We start from the raw sequence: 20916 nt of genomic DNA, 5'->3' as shown, positions 1-20916 counted from the left end.
TTTTGGTATTTCCCTAGATACATGCAGAAAGAATGCAACTTAAAAAGCTGTTCCCAAGACTGCTACTCTCCCTAAATGCTGATAGATATGCTACAGGAATAAGTATTCTGAGGAAAAATAAGTCTGGATAACAAAGTCAAACAGGTACCTTTATCGTAGAACCTCCCAGAAACTTAAATATATGTTAAATATGTCTTATGAATTCTCAAGAGTGGGAGACTGAAACATTCCCCAAACTTAATTCAGTATGAAACATCATTCCCTAGTTACAGCTATTAATATCTTGTGGAATGTAGGTTTATGTTCTCCAAACTTCTCTGTAAGAAAACATCTTAGACTATAGACTCTGATTCAGTAGCATGGGTGGATCCAGAAATCTGGCTTAACAACTGCCCTGGATGAATGTTATCAAGGACCCTTGGGAAGTATTTAACCTAAACCTTTCTTAAAGGAATGGTTCTCAATTGAACTGAATCTGGGAAACTTCCAAACCACATACCCCTACAAAGACTTCCTCCTCCTAGTTTAAAAAGTTCCTCAGGTGATCCTGACACCCATTTCCCCCTAATCTCAGTGGAGAACTACTGCTGTAATCTAGTTCATGCTGCATACCCCCATATTCTTTGGCTGAAATGTGTTTTGTTTTGTTTTTCAAATTTGATTCTGGAAAATAAAATGGTAAACTCCCTTTAAAAGCTGTCTCTGTCAAAAGCAGCTGAAAAACTGAGCTAAGAACTAAAGTTTAATGCATATTAGGATTTTCTACCAGCCACTGCCTTCAAAGAGTAAGTTAATGGGCAGGGAAATACAAAAAGACAGACTCAATCACTATAGAGTTTTACCAACTTTTAACTTTTTAAAAGTTTCACACAAAATCAAGTTTCACACAGTGGCATAATTTCACTCTTTTCACCCTGTCCTTAAGTGAAGAGGGAGCAATGGAACTGCAAATACAAATTTACACCTCCCCCAACTCTGACAGACCAATGGATCTCACACTGGATGTACTTCAGTGCTGCCTCCGGAGCTTCAGATACCTGGGCCCTCACAGGAGATTTTAATTCAGCAGGCCAACATCTTTAGCAGATGATCCCCACGTGAGTGTTTCACGGACCACAGTTTTCTTACCAGGTTAGATACTGCTGAGTACGAAATATCAGAAAAAGATGTGTTCAGTCCATGAACACTGTTAGGCAAATTGCCCCAAATCTCCCAAACTGTAAAATCAGAGTCATGCGAACTCTGGACAACAGTGCTGAGAAAAATACAAGTTATCTCTATTGAGGAATGTTTTCTTCCCCAAAAAAGTGGAAGAAAAGGACACGAAGAAATTACTAATGGGAAAGAGGTGTTGAATTACATTTCTTTACATTCTAAATTGTTTTATTTCATATATTAATGATAGTTACTTGTTATACTTTAATCAATGTTTTATAGAGAATTTTAATCGTTTAGAAACACATCAACTGTGGTTCAGTCACATCTACAGGGAGCCTAGTCATTTAGACAATAAGACAATAATCTAGACCTGCTTTGCCTTGGTGCAAGTATATATAAATTACAGGCAAATAAAATTAAAAGTCTTTCACGTAAAGTCTTGGAAGGCCCAACTTATGAAGTTAAGGTAAAAACCAAAGAGCATCGTATACTTTAGCATTTGCAGCAGTGAATGGAGAGAGTGCTCCGAGTCTCAAACTTAGGCAAAAGTCAAGTGCCATTACTGACTGGTAGAGGGAGTCTGCAACCAGTAAATGGCATTAGTTGCTTATTGCACTGGTTTGCAAACCTGACTGCACTTCAGGATTGCCTGGGAACTTTTAAGAAATGTAGGTTCTTGGTCCTATCCACTGAAATACCATCTTTGGGGAAGGTATTAGTCTAGGAAGAGGCCCACTGGAGAACTCTTAGTCTATAGGAAGTTGTCCCAGAAGTAACCAGACTAGTAAGGTTCATATAGATGGCTTCCTGGAAAAAAAAAAAAAAAAATCAAGCTGCTTCCTCTCCACATACCGCCTGGAAGCAGTTGACCTAAAATGTAACAAATGGAAAATCATCTATAAAGTTAGGAATCCTAATATTACGGGGAAATATTAAAATTAAGAAGGGTGATGGAATAATGAAAAACATTTTTAAATTATTTTTCAGGAAGAGCCATACAAAGAGTCTCTTTCCAAAGAAACTATTAGAGAATAGAGAATAAATTATACAGGGAACGGAGTATTAGGCTAACATAATTACGGGACAATATTTTTAAAGTATATCAAAACCCTCACCACCTCTGAAACTCTATGAACTTTCTCAAATAATTTTCCCTGTTTCCTGTAATACTGTTAAGTTCCTTAAGGGCAGAGAATATACTTGTTTTATCTCCCACAGTACCATGACATAGCATCTATACAATTATTAATTTCATATGACATATTTTTAACTTGAAACTTCAACCTAAGTCAGCTGATACAGGTACTGTAACAGGAATGAAGTAAACCTGTGGGATACAGATTTCTGTATTATCTAGAAGCCCTTTCACGCATGCCTGTTCTGCTGGGAATGATCTTCAAAAGTCAGACGAAATTATCACTTCCTCTCCGAAGCCATCCCTGATTCTCCAAGTCAGAATTAATTTTTTTCTTCTTTGGTTATACCTCTGGGTTATAAGCCCACGTCACACTGATCTTTAAAGTCATATATTGTCCTAATATATTTTGAGCTCCTTGAGGGCAAAACCCTGCTTCTTAGTCATCGTTGTATCCCTGCCACCTGACATAGTGTTCTATGCATGTGAAGAACTTGATACATGTCTGCTGAATGAACGAATGAATGAATGAGTGAGTGGGTGAGTGACCACCACATGATACCCTGTTCTTTAAAATGTGCATCCCAAATTCAGGATCCACTCATGAATTACTTTGCTTACCCATTTCTTCCTTTCCTAAGACTGATTATTGCAAAAACTATAATTTGGAGAAAATACTTATCAAGCCATAAGTTCTATATAAATTACTTCAATATTAATAAAAAAGCAAGGTGAATGAAAATAATTAAGAGAAAAAAAACCTTTACCTTCTTGAAATAGTTGTCTGGCATAAGATGGTTCTCTGCCCTGGGGCTGGAAAAAAGCATAAATGCACTTCCTCACTAAATCTTCCCAGCCAGTTCTGCCGGCAGCTCTCAGGGAACTGGTATCAATAGAGATGATTTTACCTACACGAAGAACAGAAGTTTCCATTTGTGATAGCCTCTTGACATAAGTCATCCACCCATATTTCAAAATCGACGACTACATCTAAGAAATTTGCTGCTGTCCCTAAATGCTTAGTGGACAAATAAACACCGGACATTAATAAACACTACTATAGTGGACATTAATAAACACTACTAATTTTTATTACATACAATAACAGTGTTATCACTTACATGATAATAAAAAACTATTTTGGCCTTGGAGTGTGTAATATGTTAGCATATCATATTCTAAAATTCAATTCCAGTCAAGTATTAAAATCATACCATAAAGACCTGAAGCTGCAGAGACTAACACAAATCCAGTTCCTCTGGTTTGCCCTTTGGATGCTACTCTCTGTATACTAATGACTGGATCATTTATTGGGAAAGGAGAGACACAGATGAAATATATGATTTTGGTTTAAATTAATTTCCAATAACTAAGTGAAAAGAATATGAGAAAGTAAGCAAAACTTTCCTTTTCTACCTCTTCTTGGGCCGTAGGCAATACTTTATTTAAGAGTAAAAAAAGACCAAGGGCAATAGAAGTTATATCAGAAAAAGGTAACAAGTGAGAGCATTAAGATTGGCTAGAAATTCTGCACACAGAACATATGCTTTATAAAATATAGTAGTGATTTGCTATTATCATACTTGAACAAATTTCCTAGATGGCTATGGAAGAATTCAGGTAAATTACTCCTTAGTTAACCAGGGGCCAATTAATCCAGTTTGGGATTATCCAGATAAGTTTTATTTTCTTATGCAATCTTATATTAACACAAAATAATACAGGTAAGATATATACGTGTATAGAATTAGATTAATAAAATGAAAACCTGCAGACCCACCATCCAACTTCAGAACTGGAACATTACCTATACCATTCCATGATGTGTGTACTCCGCACTTGTCACATCCCTCTGTTTCTACATTCTCCTGGCAAGGGACATCTAAATTGTATCCCGTTTTTTTGATACTACAATCAATGCTGCTGTGAACACTGTCTACATTTTCCATGGTGCATGTGTGTGAGAGCTTCTCTAGGGAAATACGTAGGAACAGAACTGTTGAGTCATAGGTTATGTGAATATTCAACTTTATAACATTAAACGGTTTCTCAGAAACTTATATAAGAGCTACTGTTAATCCAACATCCTCTCCATCACTTGGGATATTGTCAGGCTTCTTTATATTTTACAATTAGTAGCTGAAAAATGTTTATGATCTAAATTTGTACTTCCCAATTAATGAGTTTGAGAATTTTTCATGTTTCCTCTTCTGTGAATCGCTTATTTGTCTTTTCCTTATCTTCCCTCTTCTCACAACAAACTCAAATCTGTTGTACTATTTGTGCATCTTCATTTTAACTAATCCCTTCTTTATGTTTTTTTACTTGGTTTGCTTGGAATTTATTAGGCCTCTTTAACTCAGTCTTGAATCTGATATATCTGAATCTGTCTGATAAGGCTGTTGCCCAAGTCTTGGCATAAATGTAAATAGTAGAAAGAAAAGAAATTTAAACTTAAAGAAAGGAATTTTGTTATTTAAGAATAATTTGGGAAAAGCCTGGTGAACACTTGACTGCAACTACAGACAATTCTGGATTTTCTAAGAATTATAATTATTTAATCTTTGTCTCTAATTACATCAGAGGTCAAGAGTTGGTTATAGCAGAGAATCGACTATCACAAGATCTTCACACTCAACAATGCTGCTCAGATGTAATGACAAAGGGAGGTGTGTGTGTGTGTGTGTGTGTGTGTGTGTATGTATTCATGTCAGTACTAACCACAAGAGAGCAAGAGTCTAGAATTGCATGATCAGACGGGAGAAAGTGATAAAATTATCAGCAGTGGTAACAAAGGATTAGGTAATGCAGTGACTATCTTAGAAGAGAATCATGAATGGGTTGATTTAGAGTACCTCTGCTTGCTAGAGGAAAGTTTAACCAACCAACCAACCCACCCAACTAATAAGCCGCTGTTCAACATTTCTTGGTAGAGGACTTTTTGTTTTTTTTAAGGGATATGAACCACTTTTTTAAGGGACATAACTCTATGTAGTTAAAACTACTACTTCCTGGGGCGCCTGGGTGGCTCAGTTGGTTAAGCATCTGCCTTCAGCTCAGGTCATGATCCCAGGGTCCTGGGATCGAGTCCCACATCGGGCTCCCTGCTCAGCGGGAAGCCTGTTTCTCCCTCTCCCACTCCCCCTGCTTGTGTTCCTGTTCTCGCTGTCTCTCTCTGTCATATAAATAAATCAATCAATCTAAAAAAAAAACAACAAAAAAAACAAAACAAAACAAACTACTTCCTAATATTTATTGCAACTAGTTTAAATTATTTTTTTATCTAAATCAATTTGATGATATAAAAAATGTTATTTACATTTTAAGAACACTTTATATTTCTTTGGCACTTCTCTATTTTCCTTATATTTTACATTTCCTCTGGAATCTTTTATGTAATAAGTGTATACAGTACAGTGATGTCCTTGTAATAGTGCTTTGGTGGAAGGCAATGCAATATAAAGGAAGAGTTCTATATTAGGGTCTATGGATGTCTGTTCTCAGCAATTAGCTATATGGTTTTGGAAAAGTCAACATTCTATCCTTTGTAAAATGAGTGGGCTACAGTCTGTGATCACTGAGGTTCCCTCTAGGTTTATAATTATTTTATGATTCAGAGCTTATTTTTTAAATTTGTACACATCTACTGTAAAATCAGTTATATCTAAGATTTTAATGCTGGGTCCTTGGTCAGAAACAAAACTACCAGTAATAACATTGTCACTATGGGAAAATACAGTCTTCTTTAAAATAATCCAATTTAAGGGGCATCTGGGTGGCTCAGTCGGTTAAGGGTCTGACTCTTGATTTCAGCTCAGGTCATGATCTCAGGGTCTTGAGATCAAGCCCCACATCAGGCTCTGTGCTCAGCCGGGAGTAGGTCATGATCTCAGGGTCCCTCCCTCTGCTTGTTAACGCTCTCTCTCTCTAAAATAAAATTTAAAAAACATAAAATAATCCAATTTAAGATTCAATGTATAGAAATGCAATATGAGGAAAAGCTGAATATATTGCTCCTAAATCATCCTCATAATATTTAGGCATCCTTCGCCTCCCACATTTATTCAGTAATCTGACTTCCACTCTTTCCAGCAAGCTTTTATTCTGCTCACAAGCCTTTATTTGGTTTTACTGACACAAAAGACCAGTTATATTTTTCAGTGGGCCCTATTTTTCCTCCATGCATTAGTATTTTTGGTTTTCAATATAGGTTATTCAATTTTTCCAGAGCTATACATTGGTGGAAAATGGAAAAGGACATGTAGATGGTAGACTCAAGAGGGAGGGAAGAAAGTTATGGTGAGGGATAATTACTATGCGCAGATGCTATATCTCCAAGTCCTAGACATTCTCTTTACTATACTCTATTATTCGTGCTAATTTATCCCCACCTACTCTTCAGTAAGAGCAGCTGGGAGCTTATCTTTAAAAACCCAAGAATAAAGCACACAACAGGAATATTATATTTCTGGGACTAAAAAACTAAGAAATATTGTAACAAATATTAATAAATGTTATAAGTAATGGTAAAGGTCAAAAAGTACATTAAAACTAAATTTTGACAGGGGCACCTGGGTGGCTCAGTTGGTTAAGCGACTGCCTTCGGCTCAGGTCATGATCCTGGAGTCCCGGGATCGAGTCCCACATCGGGCTCCCTGCTCGGCGGGGAGCCTGCTTCTCCCTCTGACCCTCACCCCTCTCATGTGCTCTCTCTCTCTCATTCTCTCTGTCTCAAATAAATAAATAAAATCTTTAAAAAAAAAAAAAAACAACTAAATTTTGACAAAGAATAAAATTCAGTAGAAGTGATTTTTAAAATCTTGGTTTGCTAAAAAATATCTCTGTGGTATCTATCCCTATTTTAAAATGAGAGAGGTAATTGATACATAAGTAACTCTGATGTAAAAGTATGAAACTTGATGTGTTAAAGATAAGATTACATAACATATGCAAAATACCATAGAAAACTGTAAAAACAGTAACAATTTGTTTTGGCTGAAAATCAAATCTGAAGTAGGCTTTTACAAAGAGGGCCTTACTTCCTGGCACCCACTTTTGGGCTCTACTGCCCTTCTTTCGGTTCCTCTAATGCACTTGTCTGTTTTCCCACAGGCCTTTGCAGCTAGCTCTCCTTCCTCAACCAGGAGTACTCATGCTGCACAGTGACCCTTCCTTGCCACCCCTGCCACACTTTGCAGAGTTGGCACCACCTCATCCTTTGGAGCTTAGGGCTCAAAGTCAGCTCCTCAGACAGGCACTGGTTAACCAGCTAATTTAAAAAGTAGGTTTTCCCTCTCAGTTTGCCTTTTACCATCTCACACCTTTTCCATCATAAAATGTACCACAATTTGTAATGTTGTTGATTTTTGCTCAGCTATGTACACCCTGAGCAGTCACACATAGTGACAGGCACTTCTAGGCACTTAATCAGTATGTGCTGAATACATTTAAAAAAAAGGGGAAAGGAAAAAGAAATAGCCAGATACACTGAAGCATAATTTTAAAACCACCATTTATAAATAAATGTATTTACATCTATGCTGCCAAATTTCTTTAAAAATTTTATTCTATGATTATGAAAAATAATTTATAACCAAAACAAATATGTGAATAGTTATAATGTTCTCCCCAGCACCCTGCCCATGACAATGATTACAGCATCTAAAATGCACAAGACAAATGGGGCACCTGGCTGGCTTGGTCGGGGAGCGTATGACTCTTGATCTTGGGGTTGTGAGTCTGAGCCCCATGTTGGGTGTGCAGATTGCTTAAAAGTAAAATCTTAAAAAAAATTAATACAATAAAATAAAAATAAAATGCACAAGATCAAGACCATCTAAAATATTTTCTGTATAAGAAGAGTGAACAGAAGCTGAATAGCACACAACAGAAGGACACAAAATTTTGGATGTAATTCTAAACTTTGCAGTTAATACCTGTAGTATCTTGCTTGGTCATAAAGGATTCTACACCTGTAATAGTTGGAGGCCGAGGTAATCGCCGTGCAATACAAATCAAACATGACTGGAAATCTGCCCAAAACAAGAAAGGGAAGTTGAAGAAAACAGGGCAGAAAACAGTTCACATCTATCATTTGCCATTAATGGTTTTCATAAAAACAACACGTTATAGGATCTGACGCAATACTGGAGTCACTCTGATCTAATAATACAATATTAGAGATAAAATTGCTGGTAACCAAAAACTGGCAGCTCCGGGTGGAGATCTAGTTAGCATAAATTATCCCTTTCGAATTGAATGTTCGGACATAAACCAGAGGAGACGGACACATCTCATGTACTTGGGTGGTAACAACTTGAAGAAGTAGTTTTCACTAGATTTAAGGAACACAATGATTTTTTAAATACAGTTTTTAGTCAATTTCCTATATTTATCAGTACTTAATGGCTACAAAGACTATTCTCATAACCACTGTGCAGATAATGATTACCATATGAGAAAAACATTTAACTCTTTCTGAAGAAGCAATTATTTTGCCCTTGATGGAGGACTTCATGTTTTAGGATCTATAATTTTTTCGAAGTCCCATTTCCAATTTTTTTGAGTGCTACACACAATATCACACAGCTAAACATGAGCTTCAATCATATAAGACAGACTGGCACTGGCATGTGTATTTTGTAAAAAGTCCTCAGTTGACTGTGGCACCCACTTGTGGGTGAAACCTGCTACGTGCATGACCTTTTTTATATCCGGTTAATTTCTCATCTTTTACCTTCCCTGGTCCTTACTCTAGCTGCCAATTTGTGGTGTCTTCACTTAGCTCAGACTAGCTCATGTGCAAAACTCATCCTCTGTCACATATTTGACTAATGCCATGTTGATACCATGTTCGTATTAGAGCTTCAGCTGTGTTTTCATCTGTTCATACGCTTTCTCCTTATAAATTACCTTGCATGGCCTCAAAAATGCTAACTCTATCCTCCAACGTTCCCCACACTCTAAACTTGAAACTTTCTAAAAATCAGAGCTGTTCAACAGCCTGCTGCATCTGGTACATTTCCAACTGGCAGCAGTTAGTTACGTCTCTTATTTCTAGGCAGCAAGTTGGTTTGAATTTGACATTTTAGTGGGAATGCCAGCTTAAAACTGAGAGTGGGGGCGTCTGGGTGGCTCAGTTGTTAAGCGTCTGCCTTCGGCTCAGGTGGTGATCCCGGGGTCCTGGGATCGAGCCCCACATCGGGCTCCCTGCTCAGTGGGAAGCCTGCTTCTCCCTCTCCCACTCTTCCTGCTTGTGTTCCCTCTCTTGCTGTGTGTCTCTCCCTGTCAAATAAATAAATAAAATCTTAAAAAAAAAAAAAAAACTGAGAGTATGGGGGCATTTTAAAGGGGTGATTCTAGATGTTGGCAATTTTTTTTCTTAAGTATTAGGAAATAACATAGTAAGCTGAATAGCCACTATGATACATAATATAGTGACCAAAAATACTATCTAAAAAGGCTGTTTATAATCAATTACCTCCCTGATCTTTAAAGCCATGGAAAAAGTGATCAAACACCTTAAAATCACCCTTTGTTTTACCTTCTCCATCCTCTTGAATTGATTTTGGCTGTGACACAGTGAAACACTGCATGACTTCATACCGCTGGCAAGCTTCTTGGTTCTCGGTGCCTGGCTCATCTGGAGGGTGAATTAGCATCCTGCAGTTAAAGGTATGGCTATTTCGTCGTGTTGCCTCCTGAGGCCAAGGAACTCCATTTACTGTGGAAGAAAAACTGATTATATGGCCACGAATAGGGTGAAAAACTCTGAGGATACAAAAGACATACATTTAGCCATCTGCTTTATTAGATATTCAGATTAAAAGACAGATCTCTTCACATCTAACATTATCCTGAGGCAACAGAATACTTATCTTCCTTAGCAAATCTGAATGTCTACCAATTACAAAATTGTAAAATTTCTAAGAGATTGTATAGGATTTCTCCCCTCAAAAATAAGACCTTACATATTCCTAATTCATTAACAGTCTTTATAAACAGTTAAAGACAAAAACTAAAAATTAATAATTAACAGCTTACTACTCTTTTACTCAGATTTTTATAGCAGTTAATTAATGCACTTTTCCATTTATTTCCAGTTACACCCTGGAAATGAAAAAATGACTGGAAACCACAGATCCATTGTTAAGCAGGAGTTTTAACCTGGCAGGTATGTATTCTTAAGGATGGGCTTGTGAAAATGTGCACCTTTTTGGGGAGAGGATTCAAAGTTTCTCAAAGGAGACTGCGACTCAAAAAAAATATTTAGATTAGACAGAGACCAACTTTGGCTTCTTCAAACCATTTTTCTCACACTTTATTTTATTTGCACAGTTTATATGCAACAATGCCTCGAATATAGTGGGTAGTCAATAAGTTATTACATAAAAATTGGGGCGCCTGTTGGCTCGGTCAGTTAAGCTTTTGATTTTGGCTCAGGTCATAATCTCAGGGTCGTGAGCTGAAACCTGTGTCGAGCTCCACACTGGCATGGAGCCTGCTTAAGGTTCTCTCTCTCTCTCTGCTCCTCCCTCTCACTCCCTGCCTCTCTAAAAAATTAAAAAATAAAAAATAAGTTATTAAATAAAAATGATATTAAAACATAAATGTTGCCTGATTTGGTATAACAAAACTAAATTCAGTTATAGAAAAGATGTCTGTACATTTCAAGTGATCATCACTGTGTGATGGGTCACTATTTCCCAGTTAACAATGCTATATTCAAACCATGGTGGCAGTCAGAGGGTTTTTTTTTTTTTTTTTTAAGATTTATTTATTTATTAGAGAGAGAGAGCATGAGAGGGGGGAAGGGCAGAGGGAGAAGCAGACTCCCCGCCGAGCAAGGAGCCCGATGTGGGACTCGATCCTGGGACTCCAGGATCATGACCTGAGCCGAAGGCAGTCGCTTAACCAACTGAGCCACCCAGGCGCCCCAGTCAGAGGGTTTTTAAGACTCTTCTCTCGCCATTCCCAACAGTTTTTTTATTTTGTCCTCTTCACTGACCATCCTTCCTTTTTAGTATCTCATTAGCCTGTAACTGTTAGAGGAGATCATTGAAATAAACCTACACTGGAGAAAGGAGTCTTGGTTTTGCTATGAGCTAGCTGAGGTTTGGGTTAATTATCTTTGTACCATTTTTAAAATAAAGGAATCCAGGGGCGCCTGGGTGGCTCAGTCAGTTAAGTGTCTGCCTTGGGCTCAGGTCATGATCCCAGGGTCCTGGGATGGAGCCCCACGTCAGGCTCCCTGCTCAGCGGGGAGCCTGCTTCTCCCTCTCCCTCTGCCTGCTGCTCTGCATACTTGTGCTCTCTATCTCTCTGTCAAATAAACAAATAAAATCTTAAAAAAAAAAATAAAGGAATCCACTATATTATCTCTCAAGTCATTCATACCCTAACATTCTGTAACAAAACACATAAGACCCCTTGATAATTCAAATATCAAACTGGTGATCTTAACAGAAATAATCATTTCAGGCCCCCAGGTACTATAAACACACAACTACTCTTTTCAAAGAAGAAATAAAGCTTCCATTCTATTGAGTGAACAATACAGAAAATAAAGTTACAGATAAACATTTTATTTGCATGTGTGGTTTAGTTATATAGCGTTTCTAGTCAAGGCCCTCCCCTTACTTTTAGAGCACACACAGGCAAAGGCACAGGCACAGGGTTTGGCAAATGGAACAGAGGTTGGAAATCAGATGCCCTCCGTCCTCTCAGCTGGGCTCCTTTGTAGCAAACAATCTGTCCAACCGTACTTGAAACGTCTGAGTTGAAGGCACTTACATCCAGAAAGGTCCGCTTTAATACAGATAAAATATGACCGTATATTTTTCCCTCCCTCCCTGTTTTCTTTTTGAGCAGGGTGGTGGGAAGGATATACATTTGTCTCTTTCTTGGACATGATCAAAATTGAAAACAAAGGTAATTTCAAGCAGAAGCTTCTAGGGGCAAGGCACCTGACTGCTCTGCTTCTTACTACTGTCACATGACTAGGGCGTAACGAGAGGAACAGGATAAAAGGAATGCTCTCTATCAGCTATTTGACGATACTCACCCTTCATATTTACATATCAGGCTGAAATTAAATTTAAAAATATTTTTAATATGTTGTAACATATTCTAGAATAATACTATGTATTATAAATATAATAACCGTATAATGGAAAAAAAAGCTATAGAGAGTTCATATTCTTTTAAAAAACACATTGCTTTGTACCTAGTGATTTTGGGAGCAGATTCTTCACAAATTCTGCATGGTCCCCCACATGCAGTATGCTGTAGACACTGGTATTCATTAATTCCTCCTGATTGTAACCCAAGTAGCTGGTCACATTCTCTGACACAAATACAATTCTCCCTTCACAGTTCACAACAAAGAAAAATCCATCCAAAGCCTGCAAAGCCAAAAAAACAAAAAAAGGAGTAAGAGATTAGGAGGTTAAAAAAATAAAAGAAAAATAAACATATACATTTCTCTATTGAAAAAGAGATCAGAAATATATGTCAAGTTAAAAGAAAAAGGGAGCCTGAATAGAAGACTTAATATTGTATGTTTTCTGTAGAAGGGGCAGGATTTTGAAACAGACTGTACAGTAATGTACAGCAGGCATGAATGAGTGTATCAACCCTCTTTCTTAGAGAGAAACTTTATGGTAGCAGATGTGAAGCAAGTAATTGATATTCACGCAGTCATAAACATCTCTAAACTATAGGTTAAGACCTGGTCTCTACCCTCAAAGAACTTGGGGTATGGTGGTAGAGAGACATAAATATAATAAAATACCAGTAATGCAGTATCAGAGTCATACACCAAATATTCTATGAGCACAAAGAAAAATACCTAACTTGAGGTTGGGATGGGGGACAAAGAAAAGCTCTTTACAGACGACACAGTGGAGGAGCAGAAGAGGAATGAGGGAAGAACATTCTAGGCAGAGGGGACAGCATGGCACATGAAGGAACAAAAAAAGCAGTTTTGAGTTGCTGGAGTACATGGTACAAGACAGGTTCATGGCAGGATGTAAGTCTGGAGAGGTGGACAAGAGCCAAATCACAGAGGGCCTCCTATGCTCTGATACGGAGCTAGGGGTCTCCAAAAGGAAATGTATATGCCCTAAGGGGAGCATTAAATCTTAGAGGTGAGGGAAAAAGAATCTATTTATAGTGTAATCTAAAATATAAAGAAGAAATTAACATTAGAAGGAAGGGAAAAATGAAGGGGGGGAATGAGAGAGGGAGACGAACCATGAGAGACTATGGACTCTGGGAAACAAACTGAGGGTTTTAGAGGGGAAGGGGGTGGGGGATGGGTTAGCCCAGTGATGGGTATTAAGGAGGGCACATTCTGCATGCAGCACTGGGTGTTATACGCAAACAATGAATCATGAACACTAAAAAAAAAAAGGAGAAATTAAGCTTAATAAACCATATTGACACCCTGATACCTCAGCTCAGTTCAGATAGTCACATATCACAAACCATGGAATCCTGAGAGAAGATCCAGAATACAGTGGTTGAGAGTGGCACCTTACTTATTTATAATCTTTCCACTTATTGTAACATATTGCAGTTTACTTGCTATAGGATATGTATAAGAAATAAAAAGACCTTTAGAAAGTAGAACATTTATAGGATTTTGTAACAAGATGTAAAATGACCATGAAAATCCTTTGTATCACACATTAAGTGTGCTAATTATCTGTGGCAAAATTCTTAAAAGAGCTAACAATGTCACAGGCGATTCATTTTTCTTTTTAAAAAAGGCAAGCGTCCCAAATTTGTTGACCTTTTCTATGATGACAAGTGGTTGTGGTAAGTTACCTAGCAGATGTTTTCCAAATAACAAACACACTTAATTTTGTCCCTCCAGGGTAAAGATAAAATTTAAACAATGAATAAGAAGTAAAGTGTCTTTCAGAAAGATACTTATCCTATAGAGACAGCATATGAAAATGCATGTTCTGAAATGTTACTGCAGTTGTGACTTTGTCGCCAAAACGATGAGAATTACTTGTAAAATTCTCTTCTCAGTTTAAAAATTTAAAAATAGGACTTTCTACCTGCTTAAAAATCTTCAAGTTTCAGTGGGCTTTAAACTCTTTTTTTTAATGTGAAAATGCAACACCTTTTGATTACTTTGGAAGAGTCACTGTTTGAGATCAAGGAAGATGGAATTTCAATAAAAACCTAGGGATGTGATTAATGATCTAAAAACCTCACCCCTAGATAAAACTTTTGCCAACCTATTTCATGTTTAGAAGAGCACAGGAAAGCACCCTCATTTCTAACTTTTTTTTTTTTAAGTCAGATTAGCTATAAATTTCAGAGCAGGTGATCAATACATATTATTTGCCTTGCAGTTTATGTGAAAATAGGAACAATGGAAATATAGATATATCAATTTTTTTAAAAGTAGACCTAAAAATTATTTAAATTGTTCTTAGTTATTAATTGAATCAGTATAAATACAATTTTACTTAATTTTTGGTCTCTTAAAAGAGTTTAATAAAGAATAGTGTGGGTATAACTGTCATAGTTTAGAGCAAGAAACAGTATTGACATCAAAGACAGGCAAGCAAAACCTAGTTGTTCCATGGAGAACCTACTGCAAGGGCCACACTACCCAGCCTCTTTAGCACTACTTCCTCCCTTTTATCACCTAGTTTTCAGGGCATCCTTCTTGGTTCCTCCCTCTCTGCCTCCCTGGTGACCCTGTCTATCCTCAAAGCCAGTTACTCTCTCCCTTGCTTTCTTCACTTTCCATGTCTGTTTCTGGGTATCTCCGGAAGTTGCCTGTTATCTGCAGAGGGAATGGGAGAGAATAAGACCCATTTCTGGGATCATTTCTGTCCAGTCTGAAGACTAGCCAAAGGTGGGCTCAGCATCCAGCACCAGAAAGACCTATGGATTCACCTGGACTATTTGCTGCAATTATTTTTAAAGTATTTGCAAAATCCAAAGGACTTAAAAAAAAGTTCTCCTTCATTGTAGTAGGCCTGGAGTCCCTGTAGTATCCTTTCCACAGACCTCCTGGGGTTTCTCCAAGTTCTCCTCCCATTGACTGTACCTGACTTCACTGCCAGGCTGGGAAGTTATTCTAGTAACTGGCCTCTGGAATAGGTAGCTGATCGGTCTTACAGGGAGTATAGAACTTTCACCGGGTCTCTGCTTGGCCTCAGTTACATGGACTCGTTGTTTCCTCTGTGAAGTCTGGGGCATCATATTTCTTTTGAGCTTCCCCAGAAAAGGCTGGCTTGGAAAACAGGTCTACAAAGGCTCCCTCATGGTTGCAGAGTTGTCCTGCTGACCCTACCCCCGGGATGCAGACAGTCTGTCTCTTGCTAGAAATGCCTTTTTTTTTTTTTTTTTTTTTTGCTTTTTAATTACAAATGATATATATACTTAAAAAATTGCTTAAGTATGAAAATTAAATAGTAGAAGATCTGCCAAAATCTCACCCCCAAGAGACTGGTAACATCTCAGGGAATATTCTTTGAGACTACATCTCCAATTTCTTCAAGTATGACTGACTAATATAATCTACTGATACTCGCTCTTATTCTACAAGTTTCCCTCATATGTTGTGCATATAATTAACTTCCAAGTGTGCTTTTGGGAAGAAATCTTCCGGTTTTTCCACGCCCTGGCAGCCAGTCTTCCACTGAGCTGCACTCAGATGATAACAAGCGTCCATCCATTCAGCACAACATCAGCAATCTGAGGGGTTATCTCCTGACCCCCCAGTGTCTCACAGCAGGGGTCCACAATGGCCAAGGCTTCCCACAGGGCTTTGGCTTTACATGACCCCACAAACTTCACTATCACCTATGTGCCAGACAAAAATTCTGGAGATAAAACACACAATTCTTAACAATTCTGTAGTCTCTGAATGGAAAAAGACAAGTACACATAGTTATAATATAGTACAAAGAGGAATTCAAAAAGGTTATGCACAGAGTGAAGCACTCGAAATGGGCAAAGGAGCGACTGCATTAGGTACGGACTCCTGGGAGGAGGACACACTATGCACGAGCGAAGTCTTGAAAGACACAGAGTAGTAACTCAGGTGGATGAGGGATGGAAAGGACATTCAAAACAGAGGAAACAGCTCAGAGGTTAAAAACAAAATCACCTTGTATGCACTTGTTATATTTGTGTTATTATAATGGTAAATGTGTTTTTTTAATCTTCAAGAAAAGCAAAAAAATAAAGAATTTATTCTAAAGGCGATGGGCATTTTCTTGAGCACCAGGTTTTTAAGCACAAGAGTGACATGATCTGCTTTTACAAAGATCCTTCTGGCAGTAGGTTTGGCATGCAGACTGGAAGCAAGAATAGTTGCAAAGCTATTGTGATACTCCAGTTCCAGTGAGAACCTGAAATAAGACAATGGCAGTGGAAGTGGTAGGAGAGAATTTGACACAGGCAGAACAAACAGCATTTGGTGACCTGCTAGAGGGAATGGGGATTTGGGGTGATCCTTCATTAATGACGTAAGGGTTCTAGTAGATAAGTGTCTTTCCCTGAGAAAGGGGACCAAGGAGTAAAGAAATCTGCTCTTTATTATTTTTTTTTACTTTTCTTCCTATTTTTAAGCAGGAGGTAAGAGGACAGATTAAAAATTTAGTTTTAGAGGCGCTTGGGTGGCTCAGTGGGTTAAGCATCTGACTCTTGATTTCAGCTCAGGTCATGATCTCAGAGTCATGAGACTGAGCCCCGCATTGGGCGTACACTGGGCATGGAGCCTGCTTAAGATTCTCTCTCTCTCTGCCCCTCCTGCCCCTGCTGTATCTCTTTCTTCCTTTTTTTTTTTTTTTAAGATTTTATTTATTTATTTATTTATTTGACAGAGAGAGACACAGCGAGAGAGGGAACACAAGCAGGGGGAGTGGGAGAGGGAGAAGCAGGCTCCCCACAGAGCAGGGAGCCCGATGCGGGACTCGATCCCAGGACCCTGGGATCATGACCTGAGCTGAAGGCAGCCGCTTAACCAACTGAGCCACCCAGGCGCCCTCTTTCTTCCTCTTAAAAAAAAAAAAAAAAAATGTTATATTTGAAATGACTAAGCAACATTTAGATGGGGATATTCAAAAGGCAGCAAGATAGAATGAAAGAGAAACTGAAGAGAGATCTGAGCTAAAGTTAGACATTTGCAATTTACAGGTACATATGGTATTATTTGTTTTTTTGTTTATTTGTTCTTAACTACAATCATCTTTTTCCCTTCCAAAGAATATCTGATTTCCTTCGGGGAGTTACTTTTTCCCCATCAAATAAGGTCTTGTGAGATTCTTAATCAGGCCATTGGGAGACTTCCAACTTAAATGGGAACCTTGAGGAGAATTGCAGACAGAACAAACAGGTGGAATGCATTCATTCTAGCAGCAGGGCACTGTCCAGATGGGTCTTTCTAAAAGACCATTTGTATCGTATCTGCTTCCTAGCCTTAAGATGCCTTGGTTTCATCTTATTTCCAAGCATTGTTCTGTGATATCCAAATAGCACTCCAATAAATTCACATGTACTAAATTTAGTCAGAATTGGTGTCGCTTGAAAACCAAGAAGCCTAATTGGTAATTTATACATGCTTACATGTGCACATGCATACCTGAATACATCACAGGACACAGACATAGATGAAACTGCCCAGGAAATATGCACAGAAAGACAAAAAGGAAAAGAGCCAAGGCCAGAACCCTGAAGGATGCTAACATTTAAGAGGCAGGTGATGAAAGAGAAATCTGAGGGAGAGGCTGAGGAGTAGCCAGAGAGGAGATAGTTCTGTCAAGGAGGCAACAGGAAGAGTTTTAAGAAAGAGGGATTGGGTGGTGAATGGTGTCAAGAGGCACATAGCAATGTAAGGAATGGCACTAAGTGAGGTAAGGAGGCCTGAATGCACAAGCAAGGTATATGGAGCCCTCCATGACTAAAACAGAATTTTTCTTGGGAAGCAATGGGAGATAAAGAGCCAGAGTCAGATAACGTAGAGCTTTGAACAGGAGGCAGAGGAATTTAGACAGCAGAGAGCAATAGACAATGAGGACAATATAAAAAAATGCAGAAGTACTTACTATGTGTCAAGCAACAAATATTTGTTGAATAAATGAAGTCTAATTCCACTCTCCCTTTAAATGTGAGGAAATTACCTCACATTTATCTTCATCTGAATATCTTCATTCTTAACTCATGCTACTTTATGTTTAAAAGGGGAGGGGAGGGGATAACTGGAAAACTGCATGGTGAGAATTCCACATAGAATGGTTGATATTTGGTTACTTTTTAGATGTGCACATCTTCCATCTAAGCAGTCCCTCTAGACCAATGCTGCCAAAGAGCACTTCCTGTCATTACAGAAAGTTCTATATGTGTGTGTCCAATACAGTAGTCACTAACCACATGTGGGCACTGAGCATGTTAAACGTGGCTGGTGAGGCTGAAGCATTGAACTTTTATTTTATTTAACTTTGAATAGCCTTGTGCGGCTAGTGGCTATCTTACTGAATACTGCAGCTCTAGATTGCAGCCTGAATGAATCCAAGGAGTGTCACGGTGGCTTTTCACCACTTCTCCTAGTTGCCCTGGATTAGACTCTATAAAGTTTAAGGTGATGAGGATGAGGTTGGGGGATACAGAAGAAGGCACAGGAAAAGTTGCTGATGGAGGCAACTCTGAAGTCTGTAAAAGTTAGGAATTCTATTTTGCAGTCTGTTTCACATATCTATAGCTCATAAATAAAAATACTATTAGCTCCTTGAAGTCAAGAACCTAAATATATTTCTAATCTGAGGTTCTGGAATTTCTTTTTCCTCTTTGAAAATGCTTGCCCGATGATATCTAACTCACGTGTGATGCTGTGTCACAGCTTTCCTTGATTTCACAGTGGTTTTCAGGGTAATAATTTCATCAGCTAAAAGAAATAATTCCTACTCTGTTTTCTTTTTATAGTAGCTTCAAATGGACGTTTTCCTGTCATTTTCACTTCATGTTAAAGTGTTGCAGATTCTCTCACACAGCGATAATGAATGTTTATATAAATTAAAGTAGCAGTAGTAATATTCTCTGTCTCCAGTTGTGCTGTGTTCAGTTTGTTGATAATCTGCTTGCTGTCCGTATTGAAATCTGTGGTTTCTGAAGAACCTGTGATGAAGCTAGGATTTAAATGATCACCATTTTCCTACAGGAACCCCAGAAATCTTAAGAACCTGTACACCTTATACTAATTAGTATCTCAAAGGACAGTATATGCAGAAAACAAATTTAATAAAATATTTAATGAATTGAAAGGAGTCCGGAGGCTAGTTTTAAACCTAGGGCACTGAGAAGGCAGACAGAACTTACACAGAAAAACTAGAAGATATGAAAACACTAGCGTACTAACATCCTGTAGGGTAGAGGAGATAGGCAGTAAATGCTAGGACAGATCAGGTCTCCAGGAAGGGCCCAGGGTAACCAAGTAGTGGGCCAGTGACAGGTGCCAAGCAGGGCAAAGAAATGGAAGTTGGAAATGAACCAAAAGTGCTTTTCTTTAATATATTTTCTTCTAATAGCTTATATTTTAAAATTTCAAGATACAGGAAAGTTGAAAGAATTCTGTAGTGAACATCTGTATGTTCACAACCTAGATTCTACCATACATTTTTACTATACTTGTTACAACACTGTTTCCAAAATATGGTCATGTGTCATGCAATGCAATCATAATCATGCAATAGATTATGAAAAGGATAGAATAAAAACCATCAGACTCTATCACATGTGGTTAGCTCTCCCCTCCCAGTTATGTGTGTGTGCATGAGCTCACATGGTAGTCATTTCTATCCAGTTTCAATGGTCTACGTCTTTTATATTTTAGAATTCTACAAAATACGTGCCCATTCCCTTAATAAAAATCATCAAGACCGATACTGTAAGTAACAAAGTGCTTGTGTCACATGGAGGGAAAATGAAGAACTTAAGATTTTGAGGGGGAACTGCTACTAGGAGAGCAAAAAATACAGAGCAGCCTGTGAAAAATATAGGAGTATGTGAAGAGGTGAGAGCAAGAAGTACGTATTTAGGTGTCATTCCCCCCAGAGATAAAAGGTAAAGCAAAGAGCAGACAAGAAATTTCTGGGGCTGGAAAATCAAGAACTGAATTCTCAGAATATTCTCATATTAGCAGTGTTGGCAGAGGGAATTATGGATAATAATAAAAGAAACAGAGGAATTAGTTGGGATAATAGGAAAAAATGCATAAGGGAGCTAGAAAATAAAGAGACCTGTACATGTCTGAGTTGTTAGAAAGACTTCACCAGAAAGGAGGGCCTTCAAGTAGGACAAGAAAAGGAGAATTTATTATATACACAAAATATATTAAAAATATATAAGCATGAGTGTGTATATATATATTTATATATGTATGTATACACATATACACATACATATAGGTGTACAAATGAAACTAGGCCTAGAGACAGAAAGGCATACTCTGCGGGGAATGAGTATGTCCAGACACATGTGTTCTTAAACATTCATGTATGAGAGGGAGCACTTAAGGTGATGAGCCTGCTTGGAAACAAAACATCTGCGTTGAGAACAGAGGGAGTGAGGATTAGATACGAAAAGCTGGGGAGAAA

General features: G+C 38.0%; 1 protein-coding gene and 1 long non-coding RNA gene across 7 annotated transcripts in view; one reads left to right on the top strand and one right to left on the bottom strand.

Annotated features, from left to right (window-relative positions):
- NCOA1 (nuclear receptor coactivator 1) overlaps positions 1–20916 on the bottom strand; it is a 179979-nt gene that overhangs the window by 53530 nt on the left and 105533 nt on the right. For all 6 annotated transcript variants that reach the window (XM_035000690.1, XM_035000691.1, XM_035000686.1 and 3 more), the window contains 4 exons: positions 12519–12696; positions 9837–10016; positions 8230–8325; positions 3061–3201 (listed from right to left, as the gene is read on the bottom strand). In XM_035000690.1, coding sequence (XP_034856581.1) covers positions 3061–3201; positions 8230–8325; positions 9837–10016; positions 12519–12696 — 595 coding nt within the window. The remainder of the gene's footprint in view (positions 1–3060; positions 3202–8229; positions 8326–9836; positions 10017–12518; positions 12697–20916) is intronic.
- LOC118007651 overlaps positions 1–20916 on the top strand; it is a 59358-nt gene that overhangs the window by 35691 nt on the left and 2751 nt on the right. The window lies entirely within an intron of this gene.

This window comes from Mirounga leonina, unplaced genomic scaffold (genome assembly GCF_011800145.1).
Source record: "Mirounga leonina isolate KUSES-001 unplaced genomic scaffold, KU_Mleo_1.0 Mir_125, whole genome shotgun sequence".
Taxonomy (NCBI): domain Eukaryota; kingdom Metazoa; phylum Chordata; class Mammalia; order Carnivora; family Phocidae; genus Mirounga; species Mirounga leonina.
Note: the sequence above shows the minus strand (reverse complement) of the source record. Positions and strands in the feature narration are given on the sequence as shown.